General features: G+C 40.5%; 1 protein-coding gene across 1 annotated transcript; it reads right to left on the minus strand.

The window, feature by feature from the left end:
* antxr1c (ANTXR cell adhesion molecule 1c) lies at positions 1–24,263 on the minus strand. The gene is made up of 17 exons (XM_028963979.1): positions 23,640–24,263; positions 17,008–17,079; positions 16,846–16,917; positions 14,101–14,213; positions 13,931–14,004; positions 13,758–13,826; positions 12,931–13,011; positions 12,691–12,751; positions 12,095–12,193; positions 11,954–12,023; positions 9,609–9,687; positions 7,992–8,087; positions 7,782–7,820; positions 6,865–6,963; positions 6,010–6,177; positions 5,791–5,871; positions 1–2,663 (listed from the first exon to the last, which is right to left on the minus strand). The coding sequence occupies exons 1-17, from the start codon at positions 23,798–23,800 to the stop codon at positions 2,415–2,417; spliced, it is 1,683 nt and encodes a 560-aa protein (XP_028819812.1). The 5' UTR covers positions 23,801–24,263; the 3' UTR covers positions 1–2,414.
* Between the last annotated feature and the right edge of the window lie 1,081 nt (positions 24,264–25,344).

Genomic DNA, 25,344 nt, shown 5'->3' on the forward strand with positions numbered 1-25,344 from the left:
TTGAAGCTTGGAAGTCAAACTTTATTAATAATGTAAAAAACTCTTAATGTCTTAACGCATCTTTCCATAATTATGTCAGTATTGTTGTTAATACATAGAACAGATAGCATTTAATGTCCCAATGGCTATTGATGACCTTATTTTTCAGACGATCATAACAAAGTATATAAAACAGAACGTGGGTACAGAGAAGTATGGTTGATTTGCTCCTCGTCTAGGTGTAGCTATTCATTCAATTATGTTCTTTACAAAAAAATGCTGAATTCCTACATTAGTGGGGTTTAGAAATTAGAAATTTTAATTATGTTCAAATGATGATTAAGTGGGGGGGGGGCACATGCAACTTACAGATGCAAAAATCTTTCCCTTGTAAATAAAAGAAAAACTGCAACAGTGCTAAACACAATGTTTGGTCAAATAAAAACATAAAAAATGCAGACATTTAAAAAAAAAAAAAAAATTCAGAAGGCACTGTTTTGGTAACTGAGGCTAAGTGACGTTTGGTTTCTTACATGCACAGCGTCCAGCTTTCCAGTGGACACCTTGTCATTTTTCAAGTACCTTCCTGTAGACATGGGGATAATAAATTAGGTGCTGTGAACTGCCCTGCAGTTGCCATGTGTTTTGTGGAATCCATTGTTTAATAAAAAAAAAAAAAAATGTGTGTAGAATATCAACATACAGTACAATGGAATGAAGATAAATGCAAGAAGAAATTGACCTGATCGTTTAAGTTTAGGATTGTCTTAAAATTATTAATAAGAAAAATATATGGATAATGTTTAAAACAATTTTGAATGGTGTCCTATAGCATTCATAAGGGATTTGGTAAAATATAAAGCCTGTGTCACACACCAATCGACAGTCATTCTCATTGAATCTTCACTTTGTGAAACCATCTTAATTAAGGGTTACCATCTAGAGGTTACCGTTAATAACCCATAATAAAGGGTTACCACTTGGACGATACTTCATAGGTGCTATTTAAGATGTAGAGCATTGGGAGTGTTCGCAAAAGTCCAATTCTCTACTTCACCATACAGGATTCTTGAATTAAAGCCCTGATAGTCTATATATCTTGGCTTTGTGGCATGGCTTAGAGCATGCATAGTCCTGACATGACTACAGCAGAGGTTGCACGTGTCATGTATTGACTGGAGCCGGTTTAAATCATGTAGAATGGGGAAGTAGGGTGTGTGAGCGCTGTCAATCATGGCTATGGGCTCCCTCCATCTTTTGGCTGACAGAAATAATTACACACCCCCAAAAAGGCCACTTAATGCTTTGTTAGCGAACACACTCTGTTATGCCTTTAACACCATTAACATTGTGTCACTTATAGTTCGTACACCAGACATTTCCACATTCATATGCAGTCAAAACATAAATCATATTTGAAATTTTCATACATAGCCATATTCTGTCCAAAATGGTACTCGCGCATGCAACCTCAGTACAATCGTAACTTGCATTAGCCTTACACTCTGATCGTAGCATTTGGATGAAAAAACAAACCTGAGATATTCATCCAAATCGAGTCTGGTACCCCGATGCTGCTGTTCACCCTGGAACTTGAGGGATGAACACAGTGGCCTTTTTACAAAAAGATTTTATGTAATTTTTTTTACATAAGTTTTTTTTAACAGGTATCTGATTTCGTAATTTCAAGAATTTCTACTTTTATTTTTTTCAGTCTCATTAAATTTAAGAAGGATGCCTTAAGGTTAGTCTCCTCTCAGTCATTTGATGACATGTATCCCTCACATCAAAAATTATAACATTTTTGGTAAATGGTGTGTGATGGTAAATAAGCAACATATAACCATTGATGGTTTTTCTTGTCTTGGTCTTTATTTAGTCTTGATCTTGACTCCCTATCAGGGTAGCGATATTCCCGGATTAACAGCAACAATGGGGTATCAGATCCTACCAATCAAACACACAACTGCTGTTTTAATCTAAATCCAAGCAAGCTTCATTACTGTACAATTTTAAGGACATAATGGGAGCTAAAATATAAAAAAAACAAAAAAAAAACAATGCTCAGTCCCAGTATCAAAATTCCATCAATTATATTACTTATTCATAATCAAAACATTTAAAAAACTGAACCGTTTTGGAAACATGGGGGATCCAGGGATACCAGTCTTTAGGAAGATTTGAATTTGTATTAAAAAAGGGTGAAAAACTTCCTTCCCTAATTCCCTATATTCAGTAGTTGATTCAACTTATTTCCATCCCATTGCTTTTTTTTTTTTCTTTATTTCATTCTTTGCTTTTAATACAACCATTTTTTTGCTGTCCAGCAACAAACCTCATACCACACTGCTATCCATCCCCAACTCCGATGAAGATCAAGACTCTGTTGCACAAGGAGCCATTTTGGCTAGCGGAGAGGGGGAACATACTTGTTCTCAGGGTCTGTTGTCCAGACTGGGAGGGGGCCGTGAGGGTGGGGGACAAGGTGGTCCCGGTGGGGTCCGAACAGGGGGTGGGCCCGGAGGAGGCTGGGCGTTGGGCGGACCTCGAGATGGTGGGCTGTGAGGCGGGGGCGTGGCCTGTCGATTCAACTGGCGATATTCCGGTGGTGGGGGAGCGTTCTCGGTGCGGGGCGGCGATTTGGCCGCCTCCTCTTTCACCCGCTGGAAGTTGATACACCGACCCTGGGGAGAGGACGAGACGGCGGGCCTGGAGTCAGTTCATTTCTGTGTACGCGCAAGACACAACACGCTGCTCACTGACAACTGAAATGCCCTTCCATTCCTCTCAGACAACACACACAGAGATCAGACACTGGAAATAGACGGAGAAAATTCTGTACAGCAAGAGAACAAGCAGAACTTGCTCCTCTGCTCTCACATTTCAACTCGATCGCAAGGAAGCATTTAAATCCTTTGGCCACAACTCTAGGGGTCCTCTGAGGCCTCACAGATGCGCATTACCATAAACAACACAAACACAGTCTTTCACTTTTTCAATGGAAATTTCCGAAAGGGCTGTATTTTAACCGTGCTTAAGGAATCAGCCACCACACAGAGATCACCAAGAAGGCCACGCCCACTGTCCAACTACGTTTATTTGCATGTAGTCAGCCTGAAAATAGTTGATATCCCTCTTACCTGGAGGAAAACCGAACAAACACTGGCAGAGCATGGAAACTCCACCCACAAGAGGTCCAAGCCAACAAATGACAAATATGTCTTTTATCCTTCATATGAAAGACGTTGCACTATTCTTCTCAACCTCAATGAGCCCATCAAACATTTTTTTGTGGAGGTATGTAAAACAACAACAACAACATGGACTTCCCAAAGATTATAGGGGACAAAAGGTGGACGTAGCCCAGCCCTTTACTAAGCCCAGCATTTAAAATGATTTCTCGTTGCACACCACGTCCCCAGACAACGGCTGCTATCGTTCCCCTTTGTTTTAATAACTTCAGTCTAACAGTGTAGTCTGAGTTCAGTCACAGGCATTTTGATGTGGCGGCGGCAGTCCATTTAGCTGCTATTACCTCACGTCTTACATGCAAGAGGTAGTCAGAGAAGTTGGGACGAGGGGGAGGGCATCAAAAAGAAAAAAAGAAAGAAAAAGAAGTCCAACCCTGCAATTAAGGACTAGAAACAGGGCAGAGATGTTTCATTCAGGAGCCTGGAAAAGAGACGGCGGAAAGCTGATCTGTGCATTGCTGAGGCCCTGTGTAGCTCTGGACCACGATAACGAGAAAAACAGAGTGAGAGATGCTTGCTCTTACACACACACACACACACACACACTTGAAACCCCATGTACTGTCACAGAACCAAGCAGCTATCAGTGAGTGAGTGACTGGTATTTTACTTTACTGAGTGCAATGAAAACACCCTTCAGGAGGGGGACATCGACACAAGATGCTAATGAGAAAAAAATGCACAGGCAAGTAACATGACATGATCCTCATAGAAAAAAAAATCCCATCTGACTTCATAATTACATTCATAATTACAGATATCTTGCAGAAGAACAATCAATGTGGCTTGTAAGAAAGAATGAAAACATTTATTTTCTTTGGAAACCTTTACTTATCAGAAGTACATGTTCTCCAGTTTCATGTGTCCTTTTCACGTCATATGTTTTGGGTTGACAAAAACTTCTAAGACTGAGACAGGAACTGATCAAACTGCACCAGTAGCTCAGAAGAAGAGACTGCTAACTTGCACACATTATATCGGATGATGGTTTACCCAGCATCCTCAGCACCTCAAAAACACATTTACAGCATTTATCAGACGCCCTTATCCAGAGGGACTTACAATCAGTAGTTACAGGGACAGTCCCCCCCTGGAGCAACTTAGGGTTAAGTGTCTTGCTCAGGGACACAATGGTAGTAAGTGGGATTTGAACCTGAGTCTTCTGGTTCATAGGTGAGTGTGTTACCCACTAGGATACTACCACCCATATCATCACTGTTGCTCTTGCCTCCCACCCCAACCGTCTCTAGTTCAAGGTCACTCACTGCAGTGGTGACACGCCTCCATTCGTCCTTCTGTTAGACTCAACACATCATTTCCCATAATGAACACATACAACAGCAGAAATACGAAGCCCATGCAAGGCTTCATTTTTATTGCACAATATTAAGCCCTTGCTAGAGAAAGGGAGGGAGATGGTAAAGAAGAAAGGACAGAGCTAGTGAACACACAGCTTTTCAGCTAAAAAGAGAGAGAGAGTGGCAAAGGTCACATGGAAAGAAGTGAACTCAACTCTGGGACGGATGCCTCTGAGCGACTGGCCACACATAGCAGCCGCATTGTGTTCCAGAAGAACAAGAGGGAACCGTGGGGTGAGGGAGTCAATGGGAGCGTACGGCAGTGGAAACACGCCGCAGGGCGTGCGATGAGCGCTGGCCATTCACGGCGTCGCCATGACAACGCTATGAGACCGCGGCTGACCACAGCGAGCCGGCACGGTACCGCAACTACGCACAATTTGTCGTCGACTTGGTGTGATTGCCCTCGAGGCTCAGGACAAAGTATGGGAATCGACTCACAAATCTGCCCAGGTAACTCAAGACCGGAAACGGTGCCTAAAAATATATAAATGAATCCCAGCATGCAGGGCATTCTTCTCTGCTTCCATCACAAAAACCACAGCTTGGTTCAAAAAAGGGCAATTCCATTAGGCTTCGAAGTGGAAATAAAGCTCCTTGCGTCATGTAACCTTTTACAGATGGGGTCTGTTAAGTCCAGAATCATGACGGCGGCAACTAAAAGCTCATTTTTTCTCTAATTACAACATAATTTCTTGCCAATAATCTGTCAAAAAACGATCAAGATATGTCAAGTTAATGAGCCCTTCAAGAACTGTCATCTCAGCAGGAAGAACCTTGAGGTGAAAACCACTCTTTTCAAGATCTTCAAGGTTTGGGGCAAACTTGCTTGAAAATGCGAAGTTCCGTGTGCACATGGCCACTGTAGCGGAGTAAAAAACGCGCCGGAGCGTGTGAGTCTGGCTCTTTAAAAGCCCAGACCGGTCCGTCTGGAGTGCGTCCACGTAGCTGTTTTACTTCGCTTTTACGGCCGCTGATTTGAAGCAGGTGGCGAAGCTCACTCGTGATGTATTTTGGCACCAGGGCAAAGTTTTCACCCCTGCAGGAGCAAAGCCGAGTTTGGGCCAAACGGGGAAAAAAAAAAAGGCCTCACCTTGTTTCCCGTTTCTCTCCGTCCAATGCTACTCTTTATGAGATCTTAATGTGAACAAAGCCAAAGCTGTGCTTGCGTATGTGGTTCATTTGCAGAATGTAATACTTACGTGATCGCCAGGCTGAGGCCGCATGAGCGAGACCTGGTCGTAGCCGCGGCGGAACAGAGCCCAGATGGCATCTAGCTTTCCCTGGACATGAAACAGGAGAAAAGAAATGTGCACACGAGCTTTGGAATTCATTGAAGTTATTAAAATATATATATAAACGTCACAGGATAAATTGGCAAAACTGGACAATTCACGTGTCAAGATTTCTAGATTTTTCACCTGAATGGGGGTATACCACTTCCTGCTCTGAGCTGGCTTCCTTCCTGTTTGCTTTTTGGGTTTCGGTTCAAAGGGCTCAAACTCCTGCTCAGGCATTTTTACCACTGCATTTTTGGGCTTCTCAAGCTTGGCCCCTTCTTCAGTTGAGCCTTTGCCTCCCCAGCGTACCTATAGTGGAGAAAGGTTGATACTGATGGGTCATGGATCACACATCTTACATAAATAATACTGTTCTTGCACAAACATTAATTTGCTATAATTTCAAATGCATCACAGCTGAAATCAAATAAGTATTTTTTCTTAACTGTCTTCAAAAAGATTATTTTAATACATTATAATGTGAATAAAATATTGTGATTTTATCCGGTTATAATCAATTAAAGAATATAGGTGATTTTTGTTTAGTGCAGAGTTACAGATAATATACATAGGAATATTCCGTTCATTATTCAGCTGAAGTTTATTAAATATATCTAACATGCGTACACAATCAAATCTTCAAACACCTGCACAATGGAGGCTATGGACACTTAGGCTACTTTGTAGTACTTCTGTACTGCTTTGTGTACTTTATAACACGGAAACGTATTTAGTTTTTGTAACAAAACAAAGTGTTTGCAGAGTTTCCTCTCTTTACCTTAAACTTTTACACTACTCCGTTTTTGGGTTTACTACATAGCCTTGTGGGTGTTATTTCATAGATTTGAATAGTAAAAATAGCCCCAAAAAACCATACATTATTAAGGTTTTTTGAAACGTTTGAAGGGCTTTAGCACATACAACAAAGTGTCCATCAAGGCTTCTCTGCCCATGTTTATTCAATTCATAAACAAATTCACGCTGATGTGTCATTACCTCCATACGCTTGATTCCTCCGACTCCTCTGCCACCGTAGTAGGACGCGTCTACAGTCGGCCATTTCTTTTTAGGCTGACCATCCTCATCATCAGATTCCTGTTGAAGTCATTTAGCAAACAGTTATCTGACTAAAAACGACACCTTCAAGCATTTTTCCTAGATATTTTTATATCTGGACGTACACCTTATGCAATAACAGGATTATGTTGCCACCACCAGACTTTATATTAGAGGTGGTTCTCCTTGGGAACTGTTAGATTTGTGTGGTCCGTTGCACATTAAACCTTGGCCTGAAAAGCTCGGTCTTGGTCCAAAACCATTTCCTTGCAAAAGTAAGAATCAGGATTTTTAAAAATCAAATAGCGTGATTTGTCGTGTTTCTGTAGGTATCCTCCATCCTAATTCACTTTGAATGAACAGCACTTTTTCATTGTGGAAAGGAAATGTTTCTGTGTTCCAAAGTCGATCAGAAAGAAAAACAACACGAAGTTCATGACTGTGGTTTGGGAAGAAAACCACCCCCCTCCCACTTAAACTAACATCCACACACATCTAATCCCACGTTGCCATCCCTTCCCAATCCCCAAGAACAATGTTATTCCTCACCACCATCATCTTCATTCTCCCTAAGACAGAACGGTGACAAAGACACCGAACTGCAAGCCGGACTTCACCAAACATCCTCTGCCAAAATATTCTCATGGACTTGAGCAGATCCGCAAGCAACCAACAGCAGCAATCACGTGCCATCAACAGCTTCAGAACTGAATGGTTAAATTCTAATAAATCATACTTCATACATACTACAAACCCTGTGCCACCTCATCCACACACATCACCTGTGAAAGAATGAAACTGACTCTGGACTAGGTTTTTATTTTAATGAACGAAACGTAACATTTGGCTGGACTTACCGGTTCTGGTGGGGGAGGAGGTGGAGGCTCTTTAATGACCTAGCAGGGTTCAGAAAATCAATTAATGTCAAGAACAAAGAAGATGATCTAATTGTTGACACGGCTCCTGACAGTCTGCACCCCTATTCAAACATAATCCCCACCGTGTCTAATTTCATCCGAATAAGGCTTTGAATATCAGAACTGCATGATGATGCCACTGGAACCTACCACCGTGCAGCAGAGGGGCCAGAACCACCACATGAAGAGCAGCGCCAACAGTAGGAAGAGCACCAGCAGGGTGATCAGTAGGATGGTACCATCAAACTGCGGAGAGAGATGAAGACAACTTGTCACAGATACAACTATCGGTGAGCGGATATGCAGATATGCAGCGGGACGAAAAAGAAAGTTGGCATGGCTGAGCATGGGAAAATGTAAGTGACATGGGTGAGGAGATGTTTTCCACCAGTTTGAGGGTGAGAGGGGCGCTGCATATGGTCAAAATCTCAATGTTGGCTCTCGAGGAGTTTTGGGGTGGATCAGTCTTCAGACTGTGTGGCTTGGCACCAGAAATAACTGAGGTAGAAGGGTGGGGGTGTTGGGGTGGGGGTATGGGGAGAGAAAAAGAGGGTGAGACTTTCTCCAGGAAAAACACGCCACAGCTGAAAGTGGAGAAATGCTTTAAAATGAGAAGAAAGCAGATGGAGAAGAAGGACAGAAAAGTTCAGTAGGACAAGGTGAACTTTCAACATGAAACATGTTCACGAAATTTAGCAATATTGAATATTTAGTAATATTGTCTGATGGGATATATTACCATATAAGATGACCAATATAAATGCACAATATTTCTTTGAGTATCAGATTCTGATAATTCAGTGCAACATCAGAGATCAGTAGGACCCTGTTGTCATCATGGCCATGTTTCTCATACTCATTGTCAGGCTAGGATATTTCGAATTATTTGGAATAATTTCATTCAGTTGGCTTTCAGAGTCTTGTGTTTTGTGAATAGTGATTTTCAAAATGCACATTCAAGCTGCTGATTTGGTAACGCTTGAGCTAGAAATTAAATTAATTAAAACAAATGCTGCTATGACTCTACATGGTAATGGCCAGCCATTATCACAAGCAGTCATAGAACAGCTGTCACTCTGTGGAGGAGAATGGAGGAGGCACAAGTGCTTGACATATTTATATTTAATAATGTAACAAAAAGCAAATGGCATTACACATACAGTACAGGCAAACATTTTGGACACACCTTCTTATTCAATGTGTTTTCTTTGTTTTTGTGACCACTTACATTGGTAGATTCTCACCGAAGGCATCACAACTATGAATGAACACATGTGGAGTTATGTACTTATGTACAACAAAAAGTGGAGACCTGGCCTCCACAGTCACCGGACCTGAACCCAATTGAGAGTGAGAATCTACCAATGTTAATGGTGACAAAAATAAAGAAAACACATGAGAACATGTGAATGAGAAGGTGTGTCCAAACTTTTGGCCTGTACTGTAAACCAGTAGGGACAGGACAGACACAGACAAGACACATTGGACAAGGGAAAAAGGGAAGACAAGGCTTATATAACGGAAACAGTGATTAAATGTAAAATGGGAAACAAATGGGGGTAATGAGGGTACACAAAGACAGTGATTACAGCTGGCATCATAAATGACACTACCTCAAGAAACAATATTGGATCACTTATTTTTTTTAATGGTCTAGTTTTACAGCAGCCAAGCACATTAATAGTGCAGACTTTTATGCCAAGAGCTACTGTTAGTTTTTTAGATTGTAGTGGAATTTATCTTGAAATGCATCTGCGACATACTCACACATTCAGTTGTGGTGATGTGCACCGAACTGGTAATAAACGACAGGCCTTCGTTCATGCTCACTTGCAGGTAAACCACCCTGGAACACACATATGCACACATGTAAAACACAGCATCAATGCTTCATTGCTTTCTTCCATGCAAAGGAAAAAATGGGCTAGTTAGCAACTGCCAGGGTGGGACTTCCAGATTAAGCCTAAAATTTGGAACGTCCCTACTAAATATGCTACAGTTAGCAACATCCGCACATCACAACAGATCTATTCTAAAATGATTCTCTTAATTTAAAAATGTATTGCAGATAACCCATTATTAAACTCACAAGTGGTACATTTATATTGTCACAGCAGCCAATACAAAACATCATAAAAAAAAAAAACTATACCAAAGTACAGTATAAAAAACCCCCCAAGAATATCGAAAATAAATATAAACTCTGTATGTATGTATGTATACACAAAGATTTTAACACCATTGCACGTACCAACCCTGGTAAGTCACTAATATAACAAAGTTTACTTCAAGTATGTTTTCCAAGGGTTACTTTAACTGTTAAATGTAAAGAGGCCTTCCAGGACACAGGCTGCACGTCTGAAACATTCCCAGCATTCCTTCAAACGAGGCAATCTGCTAAAGTCTTCACTAACGCGAAAACAGATGCTAACCCGACATGCAGGGCGTCGTATTGTATCTCTGCCGAACAGAAAGTTAGCCATCTGGAGTTGGGGTAAACAGGTTAAGTTCTCGGCTACGCCTTATTTGGCCAATGTACAGTTTGCTGATTCCGACCTAATCTGTCAAAACAACTCAGGATTTCAGGGAATTCTGGGGACTCGGGGGTGGTGGGGTGCAAGGTCAACTGTGTGAACGTATGCGACTGCGTGTGCGTCGTTTCAGCGGAGGATGAGCAGGAGTATGAGCCCAGTGAAAGTCGATACTTGTCCGGGGTTTCAATGAAAACGTTAGAAAGGAAATGTCGGAAGCCTAATTTAACATATTTAGTGAGGAGATGAAAGTGAAGGGCTGTGCTCTGCTGTACTTTGATCAATGCGAAGGAAGCGGAGGGTGGGTGGCATACGGAAGGGAGGAGAGAGGGGCCACAGTGGCAAGTCAGTGACAGAAAAGAAGAACAGGGGATTGGGAGAGACAGAAGTAAACGAATACAGAGCCATGGACGGGCAGATAGAAGGCTGGGGTGTTTGATGAGGGGGTTTAAGATGGGTGGGGCCTTGAGGTTTAAGGAAGAGGAATGAAAGAAATTATTTTTGGACAAAAAAAATGAGAGGGTGTGAGGTTCAGGATTTAGGAAGGGGGATTTCATGTTTACCTCCACTTGAAAAGGGGTATGATTGTTAATGGGGTGGGGGTAAATGAGTAGGTAGGTGAATGGGGATTATGGAAATATGAAAGAACATCGTTCTATAGTTCATTGTCTCCTAACAGGTTATAAGTTCTGCAAGCTACTCAATTCAACAAAAATAACACACGAAGCACTTACAAATACAGAAATGGCGATGCAATGGGTTTAGGGTGGAAACTGATCTGGTCACACATGTGAACCCAACTATTACAGATCCTACTTTTACCACTTTTTCAGACCAAAACACTAACGGCAGTGTTGTTGCCAGGTGGACTGAACCTATAAATAGAGAAAGGAAGCAGCTCTGTATAAGATTAATTAATGAAATAAGCCTGATTTTTTTTATTACTGCTAGACAGAGATTTTCTAATAGCTCGCAAGTAATAATTTATACTTCTATTACTATACTTCTGTTTCTTCTTTTGTTTCACCTTACTTGGGTGGTATTTGGATGGTAGTAGTCTAGTGGGTAAAGCACTCGCCTATAAACCAGAAGACCACAAAGTCACAGTTTCAAACCCCACATTGTGTGCCTGAGCAAGACACTTAACCCTGAGTGTCTCCAGGGGGACCCTCCCTGTCACAACTGATTCTAGTATCTCTGGATAAGGGTGTCTGCTAAATGGCATAAAAATGTAAAATGTACATGAACAGACTGTGATTTACATAAATTCACATTGAATAGTAACAAATGATTTTTTTTTTTCCCCCAGTGGTACAATGAAATTTCTGCTTAACTATAAAGCATTCTGCTATAGCACCTCAAATTCCAAATACATATATGCATAAATATTTATGCATTATCAGAAAAAAGGACAGTGAAGGTGATTATTTAATTATTAGTTGCAAATTTTTAATAAATGTAAAAAGTAGGTCTCATTTTAAAGCAGACTGAGTACAGTGGACCATTTATCTAAAGGAATGTGGCCCCTGCATGGATCATAAAAGATGCTTAATCTTCAGCAGATTCGTGCATGATACTTACTTCCCGACTTCGTCTATGACAGGCGCTGGACACAGGAGTACCGTGTCTTCTATGCCAGCCGGCTTCTCATCTGTTGACAACAGACAATGCGCAAATTATCAAAGCTGGGTGAAACAATAAGCTTTCTGGAGAAGGACTCACTCAGGGTCACTGTGTCGTTGATTTTGAAGCTGCAAAGCACTTGATTGATGTTCCTGGCATGCAAGAACCCGTTGCCTCGTACCACCACTTGGAATGACTCTGGTTATAGAATAGTGTAAACAAACAACAGAAGTGTTTCAAACAGGTTGCATCTAAAAATCTTTGTAAAAAAAAAATATATAATAATTTGATGTTAAAAATCCTGTTGCCCTGTTTCCAAGAGAAAACATAACCCTATTATATCAGACTACACAGTAATAAAATATAGGTTAGTCTTGTTCTCTGGAGACCAGACTCTTGACCCCAAATCCAATTCTAAAGACATTTCCTTTCACGCGAGTAAAGCTGTTAACTCGATTGACCATTCTCAGTAATGCCCGGTTCAATTACATTATCACCGTACCCAAAATCCCCTTGGGTGTCGCAGCTAGTATCAATGGCTCTACTTTGATGAAGGGATGTTAGCGGAAAGCCCATTTCCTTCAATGTAAAAAACCTTTTTAAAAAAAATGAAGGTGAGGCCAATATTGACATTTTGACATGTATTGATGTTTTTTGCTAATGCTAATTATCTGGTTATTGAATTTCTACTTTACCTCCTGCACAGACATTGGACGGCTCCGCAGCTAAAATCTCAATGCATGACTTCTTGATTATCTAGAAATGAATACCAATAAGGGCAATGCAATACCAAACAGAATATATTATATTCATATGCATTTTAAAACATGTATTCCAATTTTAGAAAATTAATACACATCCTTATGGTGTTCTACTTATGACAACTGATAATGAAAATACATATATTCCATTGACAATGTTTCTGTGTTATTTACCGAGTCAATCACCCCACGCAGCGCCTGGAATCCTCCAAGCACAGGAAACACATGTTCTATGGTGTCTGCTATTGTGGCCAGCTAAAAGGAGAACATATTTAATTATGTGCTATGCACTTTACTTTCATTTGTTTGTGAACGGTCAGGAAATTATCTATCGTTCAGTCTCCTAAACTTTACTATCACTAAAAATGGTAAAAACAGCAAAAAAATGTCAACTTATAGGGAAAATTGTCTTTTGACTAAAATTAGACACATTTCCAAATCTACTTTCAAATCTAATTTCTGCTTTTTTTTTTTTGCCATGAAAGTGATCAATGTGTAAAATTTAATTCTGCTTCTTTCAAAGTTCTTCAGATATAAGCAATATTCGAATAGATTATAAAGGGATTTTGTATACTCATATGGATGTCATTTAACTGCTTAGGTGTACTTTCTTCTACAAGATCTAACTAGGTGACATTGGTTGGTGACCTTAGCATCTCCAGACAACTCCTTAACTGGATGATGTCTGTTCACAAGTCTCTCTTAAGAAACACAGAGCAGTAGTTTTCTTTGGAGGTTATAGTAGAACATCAATACTAAAACAATGTACATTTTCAATCAGATTATGAAATCAGACAGGGTCATGCAACAAAATAAATGTACAGAAAAAATATAAAAAAAAAAAAAAAAAGTCATCTTTGCTCCATTAAAATAAACAATGTTCAATGTCAATGTTTTAAATTTAGGACCCGATCAAAAACCAATTCAAGACATCCATCAGTGAATTTGATGAAGAATGGGTGTTACATGACAGTTTAGTACTATTGATATTTGAACATTACCTGTGTCTCGTTAAAGTCCTTCACTCCAACACAGTACACAATGGCCCCCAAAGATCTTGCTCTCCTTGCCTGTTTTCAAGGTTGTAAACAGGAAGTGAATTCCACATACTCAGACGTTATTTGGGACTCGCTGAAGCGCCAGGCCTGAAAAAGGCCAGAAATGACTCACTGACCTCCTGCTGGGCTTGTACCAGCTGGTCTTCATTTAGCTCACCGTCCGTCAAGGCAATGATGACACTGGCTGTGCCTTTAAAACAATTCACAGAATTGTTCATGTATGAAACAAACAGGACAAAAAACCAGGCCTGTTTTGCATGTGGCCGGAAGGTTCCAGGAGATTTACCAAAGTCTTCTCGATGTATTTGTTCATTTGCCTTTTGAAGTCCAAGATGCATGAAGGTGTCACCTCCAGGAATTTCACGCTTTAACATATTCAGACCTCTTCTGATATCAAGCCTAGAAAATAATGGGGAAATCAGAACACTTGAAAGCATGAAATATAATGGTTTCTGAAGGTTTCTTATTCTTATACAGGTGAAATTTAGTGTAATACAACCCCCCCCCCATTATAACATGGTTTTAAAAAATGAACTTGAAGACGCATACCAAGAATCCTACATGCATGTTTTCCTATTACTGTTAACTAAATTAGCTTGAGGTTGTGCTATTAACTTCGCACAACGAAGAATTAGTTTGTATATTTATTTACTGCTAGATTCTCGGAACAGAGGATGGATTAATCTGTGATAATGCAACATCAATCCAATTAATATTTTCTTTCATGTATTCACACACATATGTTATTGATCACTAGACTAGACGAGAGAACATTATTTAAGGACAGGAAGCTCCAGCCATAGGTCGACTAAACTGATAACACTATCAGCGTTAGGGTTGAAACAAGCATTCAAGTAACTCGAATGATTAAAATACAAAACATATTCAAGGTAAATACTTCGTTAATTAGTCACCAAAGTCCATCTATTATCATATCACTCCCGCTTTGTAGACTACTACGTAGAACCAGCATCATTGTTTTACACAGACCTCTTTAACTGAAACACATTCCAAAGTTTTAAGGTGCCACGATTTATTTCACACGCTATGACAGTGGCGGGAAATTTTGATATAGCTGCGTAAAAGGTAGCAGAACCTGGAAAAAAAGCATCCTCACATGAAATGCACTTCTCCAAGTGACTTGGAGCTTCTACAAGGTGTTGTATTTTTAGGATTGATACCTGATTGGTAGCCTGTGATATAAGGCTGGGCATTTTTTCATGATTGATAAAATCAGCATCTTTTGTGTGTGTGTTTACGTTATTTTTACCCAGAGACATATGGCTGCCAGACATGCCAAGTCTCCCAGAAATCCCTGGAATCTACCACATATTGATGCCCGCAAATTGCTTAAAATATCCCAAACACTGGAGCAGGCAAACAAGACCATGCATACAACACACTAAGTGTGAATCACATTGTGTGTTTCTGATTCCACAGACAAAATGCATTCTGATTGGCTTATTTTGCGAAACAAACCAATCTTAAGTGTGGCTGGGCTTTTCTTTAACTGAAGTGAAGAAGTGAATGTGAAGTGAAAGCAGCAAATAAGCAGTAACATTTTAAATAATATTATTCAGCTTGCTTAAATTCAACTTGTGAAATTCAGACTCAGGCTCATGATGCTCCTCTGTACTGATAATTATCAGTTTTTTCTTTTTTTATTAAATTAAAACTCAGGACAAATAGGTTAACCTATTTTTGTGAAGTTGTAGTTTCTTTAACTCCTCAAAGAGTTTATGATCATTTCAAAAAACAATAACTATTATAATATGAAATAGTTATCGTTCAAAAAACGATAACTACTAATAGTTATAATATTATAATAGTTATCGTTTTTTGAAATGATCATAAACTCTTTGAGGAGTTAAAGAAAATTGTTGAGGCAAAATATTCAGAAGCATTGATTTTCTTTTGGTATAGAAACAGTGTTTGGAATTCAAAGGCTGATAAAATGTCAATATCTGATGGAAATTGTATACAGTATAAAACTGAACACTTTCAGTTTTATACTGTACACTGTTTTTCTTTTTTTATTAAATTAAAACTCAGGACAAATAGGTTAACCTATTTGCTAACCATAGTTTACATCATAAATGTTTCAAAGATTTAATAAACGGTCTTAGTTCTGGAGCCAGTAAGCAACAGGTTTTAAGCTTTGACCTAATGAAAGTGTTGAGTTTGAATAAAAACCTTTTTTTGAGAGGAATAACAGCAAATAGCTTGCTCATTTTAAGAGGCCTTTCATGTTATATAATACACTATTGCTATAGTTCTTGGGATGATTTATCCAAGTTCTCAATTGAGAGTGTAGTCGAATACAAAAACTGTCAATAGTTGCAGCCCTAATCAGCGCAGATTTCTCCGAAAGTTGAAGAACATTCGGAGCAGTGTTGCCTGATCTGGCAACATCTCAAGACATCAGCAAGGAAGTTAAAGCTTGGGCGCAAATGGTTCTTCCAAATGGACAATGACCATAAGCAAACTGCAAAATTGGTTACAAAGTGGCGTAAGGACAACAAAGTCAATGTTTTAGAGTGGCCATCACAAAGCCCTGATCTCAATCCCATAGAAAATTTGTTGTCAGAGCTGAAAAGACGTGTGAGAGCAAGGCGGCCTACCAACCTGACTCAATTACACCAGTTCTGTCAGGAGGAATAGGCCAAAATTCCATTAAACTGTTTTGCGAAGCATGTGGATGGATACCCAAAGCGTTTGAGTCAAGCCATTTAGTTTAAAGTCAATTCTACCAAATACTAAGCAAATGTATGTAAACTTTTGACTTTTTTTTTTTTTTTAAGAAAGTAATTGACTTAAATTTTTTGAAGAAAGTAATAAAAAAAAATCTCAAAAAACTAACTTAAAATTTAGCAAATTTAGCAAATAGAAATTATTTGGGGAATCCGAACTGCCCTAAAACTGAAAGGGTTTTATGACTTTTGGTTTCAACTGTATATTAATATGATAATATTTAAATCCAACTGGCATAAGCTGGCAACGCTCCATCAGTATACACGATTCGGCAACATACCTGTTCTCGGTCAGTTTCATGATCGTGTTTCCCCTCGTGGAAAAGACAATGAAGGACATTCTCAGCATGGGACTGAAAGGTAAAAGGACATACAGTCAAGTCATTTCTGCAACCCAAACGAAGCACAAACACAATGCTTTGTTATGTTCAAAGTGCTCCCACCTAATGAATTTTTCTGCCAAATGTTCCACAAAGGAGAAGATCTCTATCCAGTGGTTTTTGACACTCCCAGACCTGTAAAAGAAAACCCATTCTGTATAATATCACATCTGGATATTCACATTATTCACACTATTGCATTTACTTTTCAGCAATTAAATAAAGTTTACTCATGCGGCTCATTTAAGACAGATGGCAGACAGGAAATTACCGAATGTTACTCTGTGATCTAAAACCTGAGTCAGTTTATTTGCTAGAACAACATTAACTCTTGCTGTAAAAAAATAAAAAAAACTAAATAACTTACACAACACTCTACAACTGATGCAACAGTCTAGACACAAAGCACAACACAAAATTAGATGTGTTAGGCTGTCCAGTCAACATTCATGCTAATATGTGCAAGTATTCTAAGCATTATGCCGCCACTGTGCATGATTGTCTATGGGCACATCCGGAGGACATCTCTGTCCATCACAGAGAAGCCAAGTCAAACTTAAGCTCTCAATGGTTGACCAACATCAGACAATACGAGCAATAGCACAAATGTGTATGTCTATGGATCCATAAGAACACAAGGAGAACACTGAAACTCTACACTGAGAGCAAACCCAGATCTCCTTGATTTCAAGGCAGCAGAACCCAACCATTTACATTTACAGCATTCACCAGACGCCCTTATCCAGAACGACTTACAATCAGTAGTTAGAGGGACAGTCCCCTGGAGCAACTTAGGGATAAGTGTCTTGCTCAGGGACACAACGGTAGTAAGTGGGATTTGAACCTGGGTCTTCTCGTAGGCGAGTGTGTTACCCAATAGGCTACTACCACCCTAGGCTCGAACCAACCACTGCCCCACCAAACGTGTGAACTTACACCCGTACCCATATATTTCTAGCAGGACCAAAGAAAATATCCATATTACAAAAGTCTTCTCGAAAACCATGTTGGCTACCTTCTGCTGGGGAAACCAGGTTCAAATGAAGGACGCTTACATCAGTTTTCACATTTTGAGAACGTTTCGGTTTTGCATCACAATGCTTCGTATTTTTGTTGGACGTGGTGTCATTTCTGAGGTAACGTTGGTGGGAGTAGGAGGCTAGCTTGCAGTTTTCTCACCTGCATAAACAGTGTTAAGGCAGGAAGTGGGCAATTTTCTGGTGAGATCCTTGATGAAATGTTTTATGGTGCTTGCAGCTTTGATCTAATTTTAATGGACAGCCTTAAGCCACGCAAAGTTCAAAGTTTTGGGTTTACAGGCATGGACGTCTTTAGCAAAAGACACATCACTTTTGAAATTGGCCATCAAATCTTACTGTATATCTGTACAAATGTTCTACACATTTTTAATAATGGGAATATACATTAATACCTGTAACATTAATTACCTCTGTCAGCAAGTATTACATAACATTCTCAGATCCAGTAAACTCAACGGTGACTGAGAGGTTGACAATTTCGTTGAGTAAGTGTGATTCAGTAAGTGAGTTCATTTAGATAAAAACCAGTTAATTAGCAACTAAGATTTAACATTGGGCAATAATGTTTGGTAAGGTCCATGTTTCTGAAATGCAATCACTGACAGCCAAACTATATTAATGGCATAGGGGTTGAAGGGAAATAAAAAAAATTAATCAGATGCTGTGTTATGCGTTGAAAATAGCGCGTTTACCATGTCCAAAATGCGGAAATATGGTAAGTAAGAGTTGACAATTGTTCCTATTAGTTACTCAATGTTACTTTTCTTCAAAAAGTCGCTTTTTGTGATCTAGACAAAAAATATAATACCAATGCATTGTGTCAAACACAATATTTTGGAACATTAAAAGTTCATAATTTTTTTTTTTTTTTTTAAAAAAGACCCATTGCCATAGACACTGAGAGACATGGCCAGACGGGGTTTAACATTTTCCGAATAGTGTTGCAAGACGGTGACAGAATTCTCAGTCGAGCACAGCGCAAAACTTGCTCCCATGCTTTCATGTGTGCGGTGGAAAACGCGCCCGTGGTCCGAAGCTCCGGATCCCGTTCCAGACTCGGCCAGTCGAGAACCACCCCGGCTCGCGACCAATGATCTTACTTCAATTTAACTGACTGTGCACTGGGATTTTCACTGAGAAACCACTAACCTACTTTTAGGGCAGCTGAGGCCTACGCTGCGTCTCGGCCTACTCCTTCTCTCCCTTTCCTTCTCATGTTTTTAGCATTTCACATCCTCATATTGTGCATATGATACCAGTAACAGTGTCTAGTCAGCCCATTTCAAACAGTAAGGGCACTTTCAACAAGAAGCCAGCCAACCTAAACTTGTAAAAAAATCAGTACATCATCTCCGGCCCACTAATAACAATGATATTTAACAGTAATAATTTGTATAAATGAGCAACTAACATAAAAAAAAAAAAAAAAATGTTCGGACTGCTGACTTGTATGTAACAAAGCATTAGTTTCTTCTGCCAAATGGTACCTATGGAGTCATGGCAAGATGAAAACACAAACACAGCTGAAGACAGGAGGCGAGAAAAGTCAGAGAAAAAACGAAAACAGACATTCCACAGAGTGAGGGTTTCTCGACGTGTTTGAATTATGGACTGTCCACAGCCGTAATTCAGACCCCGGTGGTCTTTTGAAAACAACGACTTAACATGCACGACGCTACAAGCCGAAAAGCAAGTCGGAGGGTAAAATAAACGTGGCGCGGCCGTGAAGCTTCCCATCAGGCTACATGCCCTGACAGCGGCGAACGCCGAACGTTGACTGATAAGCGTTCAACTGGGCCGAGCCTGGGATTTATCATGGGAGCCTGGCTAAATACCTCAGATGCCTAGACCTCTGTGTCTTAGGAAAAATATGGAAAAAGCGGCCTGTGGTTTCTCTACTTTCACCCCGACTTGTCTTCTGCAATTTATTTGCTAATAGTTAAGGCCTTCCACCTTGCTTGCTGTCTCTACATTATGCATATGACATAAGACCCTTTTATGTTTATCGTATAAAAAAATGTGAATTTATGGAGATGTGTTCACCTCATAGTTATTTAGCTTCAACTGTGCCCAGCACAAGTGAACCCTAATAGACATACTTACATAATACAGATATTTTGAGGGAATGAGAAGGGTCTTCCATCTAAACTGTGACCTTTACAAGTTCGAGATGGAAAGACTGGCCCGACTGACAATGACTGTCAGTCAGGTCAGAAAATAGGTCCTTTTATAAAGCTGTACAGAAATCAATCTGTAACGCTGGGCCCTCGGCAGACGAAAATAACGTTCGGTCCCATGGCGGCACATTTGGTTTGAGTAAAGCTTGGAGAAAACAAGCGAGCTCAAAAACACTCTCTCTCCATCTGCTGTTCCTTGTTAAACAGCATGTCAGCAGCTACCAGTCTTAGGAAACCTTCTGGCATTAAAACAAAGATGCACTCCATTTATGAAGTATAACACACTGTGGTTATATAATGACAAATAATAGTCTAATTTGATCAAATGGCCATGGCCGATGAAAGATAATCATGCTATTTTGCAACAATGCATAATGGGAACATGCACATTTTTTAAAAATCGATTATTTCACAATGCCAACATGAACGTTTCAGTGTTTCAGGTGAAGCATATTTTGCAAAACTCTTGTAGTTCACATGACATACAACAAAAATGTACATGTTCTAGTAGGTCTGGGTGGACTGTCACTTTCCAGAAATCCCGCCCACATTTAAAAGGTTCCATGACGTGATTTTTTTTATTTTTGCTTTTAAATCGGTCTTGTGGGTCCCCTAATACTGAATCTGAGGTGGTGCAGAATTACAGCCACGTTGAGACAGTTTCATGATGAGATTTCCCCAGGACACGGTGTTTCGGTGTCTGTAGCATGACAATGAGGAGGAGAGAGGCAGAGCGGCCGATAGAAGCGAGCGGGTATTTGCGGAAATTACGTCATCAACAACATTCACTAACCACAATGTTTGGCACGGACAGGAAGTCATGTTGCCGTTTTTGTACATTTGTGCTCATTTTTACATCCAATCACCAATCACTGTAATTCTTTGCACGTTTGGAAGCCATGACGGTTGGTAGTGATAATGTTTTAGGGGAGGGGTGGGAAATTCTCTGGGCGGAAAATGCATGGGGTAACCTTTCCCCTTATGACATAAGAGGACAAATTCCAGATCCAACCTTTCTGAGCTGCTGCTCTCTGAACGGCGAAGCAGAATGGCAAAAGCACGCTTTACACCTTTCACCATTTCTAGGCACTGCAGGACCATAGGCAGGCTATGGGAACATAGTGAATTTATCAGGTCATGGGACCTTTAAGGAACGTCCATTGCCTTCTATTAGAAATAATGACGGCTACCGCAGTTGCTGCAATAAAATAAACCTGCCAAAGTGCAGAGGCTTCTGACCATTTATCACCATGATTCTCGAAAATGACGTATCACAGGAGGTGAGAACGGAAAAGCAGTCATACTGCAATTGCTCTTTATTGTCGTTTTGGGAGAATTTTTTTTTTTTTTTTGCACAAATCTGTACATGGAAATGTAGCTAATGTCTCTGGCTACATACCACACCAAATCCAAATCAAATTAAAATTTTATTTGTCACATACACAGTCATACACGGTATGATGTGCAGTGAAATGCTTTCTGCAACTGCTACAGACCACAGTATTGCAAATGTTGCAAGTAAACAATGAACCAATATGCAAATATTGCAAACATAACCAAGTATTACACTTTTACGTCTTTAACATAAAATATGTGTAACTGGTAGGGTGAAGGTGTGCAAATGAGTTACAGTTTTTACAATGTTTAAAGAAAGAAGAAAGAGCCATAAAAGAAATCCGGCCTTCATACCATGAGCCTGAATGCAGAAAATACATTTTGTTTTTAATTAACAACACATTTTTCATGCAAAACATTCACGAACGTTATAATGCAGAAAACGGCTGAAATTACTACAAAAAAAAAAAAAACATGGGGAAAAAAGAAAGAAGAAAGAAAAGAAGAATAAAGAAAGAAAGAAAGTGAAGTGTTTGTCACATGTGATACACAGCACACGGTGCACACAGTGAAATTTGTCCTCTGCATTTAACCCATCACCCTGAGTGAGCAGTGGGCAGCCTTGACAGGCGCCCGGGGAGCAGTGTGTGGGGATGGTGCTTTGCTCAGTGGCACCTCAGTGGCACCTTGGCGGATCGGGATTCGAACCAGCAACCTTCTGATTACGAGGCCGCTTCCTTAACCGCTAGCTGCTGAGCAGAGGACACATTTTGTTGTGTCACCGTGTGCTGTGCCGCAGAGCTTCACAATGACAATCACTTCACTTTCATCAGTAACAGCATCACTCGCTGTCTGTCTGTCACAGTCGTAAAGCTTCTTGACCTTCTGCCCCACGGTGGAAACTCACTAATCAACTTTCTGCGGTTAGACACCAGCAGCATAAAACCAACACCTCACATCCGAGGCCAAGTGCTCAATCGAACAAGCTCCGACCAGTTTTAAAAAGCGCACAGGGAATGCAACGTCTGGATGCATGTGGACATGGCCACCACAACCATTTCCCATGTGGCTGAGTGTCTACGCCAAGAATTGCGCCATGAGAGGTCTGGAGCACAGACGTTACGTTTTTTTTTTTTTAAGTTAGTTTAACCAATATAGATAGTCATTAAAATGACTTTTTTTTTTTCGAAACGCATCAAGTGTTCTGCACCTGGTCTGGAGGAACAGCCTAACGTGAGAAGGGGCGGTGTGTCCTAGCGCACACAATAGACACATCCTTCTCCGATTCAAGCAGAGAGGAAGACTAACCACAAAGGAACGAAGCTGGGATCTTTTTTTTTCCCGCCCCCTCTCTCTCTCTCTCTCGCTCTCATGCTTATTCAGCAGTTCAACACGGTCCGGACTTTTCCGCATCGTTACAGACACACGGACACGCACCGCTGAGACCAGACAGTGCGATGGGACAAGTGACATTTCTGAATTAACAACAAATCCAACATAATATCAAGTAGTCTGCATCTGAAAACACGGGCCTGAAGCCCATTAGGCGTTTCATAGCCAACGAAAGCTGCAGTATATGTTGGTGCTCAGTGAGACCCCTACCGGTCCCCTAGTAAAGACCCCCGAGGCCCCTGTTTAGGTTACATTTTTATTGTGCAGTGTCCGTTTGTGGCAATCTGTTTACATCTTTCCCCCTAAAAAACAAGCACGATTCATTAATAACGAAATATGATTTCATCAGTGCACACGAGCAAGACACGATGAAAGGAGCAAACGGGGGCCGAATGGACACTTTAATTGTTCAATTGTGAGTGTGTAACACAGACGTTACACAGACGACTCCGACTTTCTCAAAGCATTAATGGTGGACTTGAACTTCTCAAATACCTGTTTCCCGTGGCGGCCACTGCTAAACAAAACGGAGATATGGACATTTATGTCATACGCATAGCCTAGACATTTTACTAATTCTATCATTTCCCCAAATATACAATAGTTGTTACAGTGTGTATCTATATATATATATATATATATAGAGAGAGAGAGAGAGAGAGAGAGAGAGAGAGTAAAGAGTAAAGAATTCCTGATTCCAGTTATGGTTGTTGGGAATGCACGTGGAAAGTCGAAATGAAAAGCAACTTACTTGTCGAGGACGAAGTAGAGGTCGAAAGCACCTTGGCAGGATCTCTCTTCATCTCCCTGCTCCTGCACCGCGGGGTCCCCGCTGACCGAAGGAGACGCCAGCGCGACGAGGAGTCCCAGCAGAGCCCCGGCAAAACACGCCATCGCCCCACACCTCTCCATGTCCCGCTTTTTCCCCCCCTTCCTCCTTATTAATACGTGTATGTTTCTTTTTTTCCTTTCGACAAGAGAAAAAAAAAATAAGAAAAAGAAGACGGAGGAGGAGGAGGAGGACTTGTCTATATCCCACGCAAAGTCTCGGCGCCGCCGGTCACTCTGAGGCTTCCTGCGGGACGGGGGATGAAAACAAAGCGCGTTCACGGCGGCTCGTCCCCGAGAAAATGAGGACAGGAGGTTGAATTAAAGCATTTAAAGCAATTAAAATGTCGCCGCTGCGGTGCAGGGTGGCTTGAATCCGGCGTGCGACGTCCGTTCGAGTGTGTTGGCGTCGGGAGAAGTGAGGGGAGAAGGGCAGGACCGGGATCGTTTCATATTTCGTCTTTTTAGGAAGTGGGGAGAGAAAAGGAGGGAGGAGAACTGGGTCGGGTCCCGCTTGCGCCTCCTTTTTTAATTCTACCTAGAAAGATGGGATTCGTGACTTTCAGGAACCAATTAAATCACATTGTAAGTGTTATTAAAAACAAGACAGACCGCAGAATCTGACTGAAACAGTTCTGCAACATCGCCAGGAAGATGCCCGAAGATTGAAAGCGGTCGAATGACGTTGCGACAACATTGATGAAACGTTCGCATTTGTTATGGAATGCCACGAGTGCCGAAATTAAATAGATAACTATGTCAACAATTAATTCATGACAATTAATGTCGTGAATATTTAAAATGGGAAATAAAAACCATCATTAATGGAATATTTCACCAATTGTTCCACTCTTTGTTTCCATCTGTCAGTCTGACCCATCAAAGTAAAGAAGTGGGCGGGACCAACGTCCTTTTCAACATGGCGCTGCCATTCCTGAGCGTTTCTATTCAAAACGTTGGTCAGAAAGTGCCGAAACAACTCCCCCTGACTCGGCAAGTACCCCGCTTTGCCCGCCACTTGTTCTGGTTACGCACCGATGTGGCTTCAACATGTTTATTCGCCATCTCTGCGGGAAACTCGCCCGTGATTTCTGGCGCCATGTTGGGAAGGATTCAGCTTCAGACCAAACCAATCGCCTGTACAAGATCAGGCTTTCACCGTAAAAAAACTGTAGAAACGATACACTCTGAATTTAACTCTGATCTTAAGTAGTAGTAGGTAGTATACACGTAAGTAACTAACATTGGGTTCACGTTGCTCTGTGGTTTGCCAGTAATGATTTACTTGTCATGTTAACAAAAATACCTTTTTTATAAGTTAATGTGAATATGAAACTGCTGTTACACGAGGTTGCAGCTGCAGGGTTGTTAGCTGTTAGGTAAAAATCACAAAAATCAATGCCGCAAATTCCACAGCAAACCCAAAATACTTTGATATTATTAGTTATGAGTAATAGTTATTTAACGAGCTACTCTAGTCATCAATACAGTAATCTATAATTATATCTAAAATTAGTTCAATCGTTTGATTTTTAACCCTTTTGTCGGCATGGGACGAAAAAGGAAGTACCAAAGATCCAGTGTTGTGAAATGTTAGTTTTATTTTGGGTGTTCTATTTTCCAGTGAA

The sequence above is a fragment of the Denticeps clupeoides genome, chromosome 2, assembly GCF_900700375.1.
Source record: "Denticeps clupeoides chromosome 2, fDenClu1.1, whole genome shotgun sequence".
Classification (NCBI taxonomy): Eukaryota; Metazoa; Chordata; class Actinopteri; order Clupeiformes; family Denticipitidae; genus Denticeps; species Denticeps clupeoides.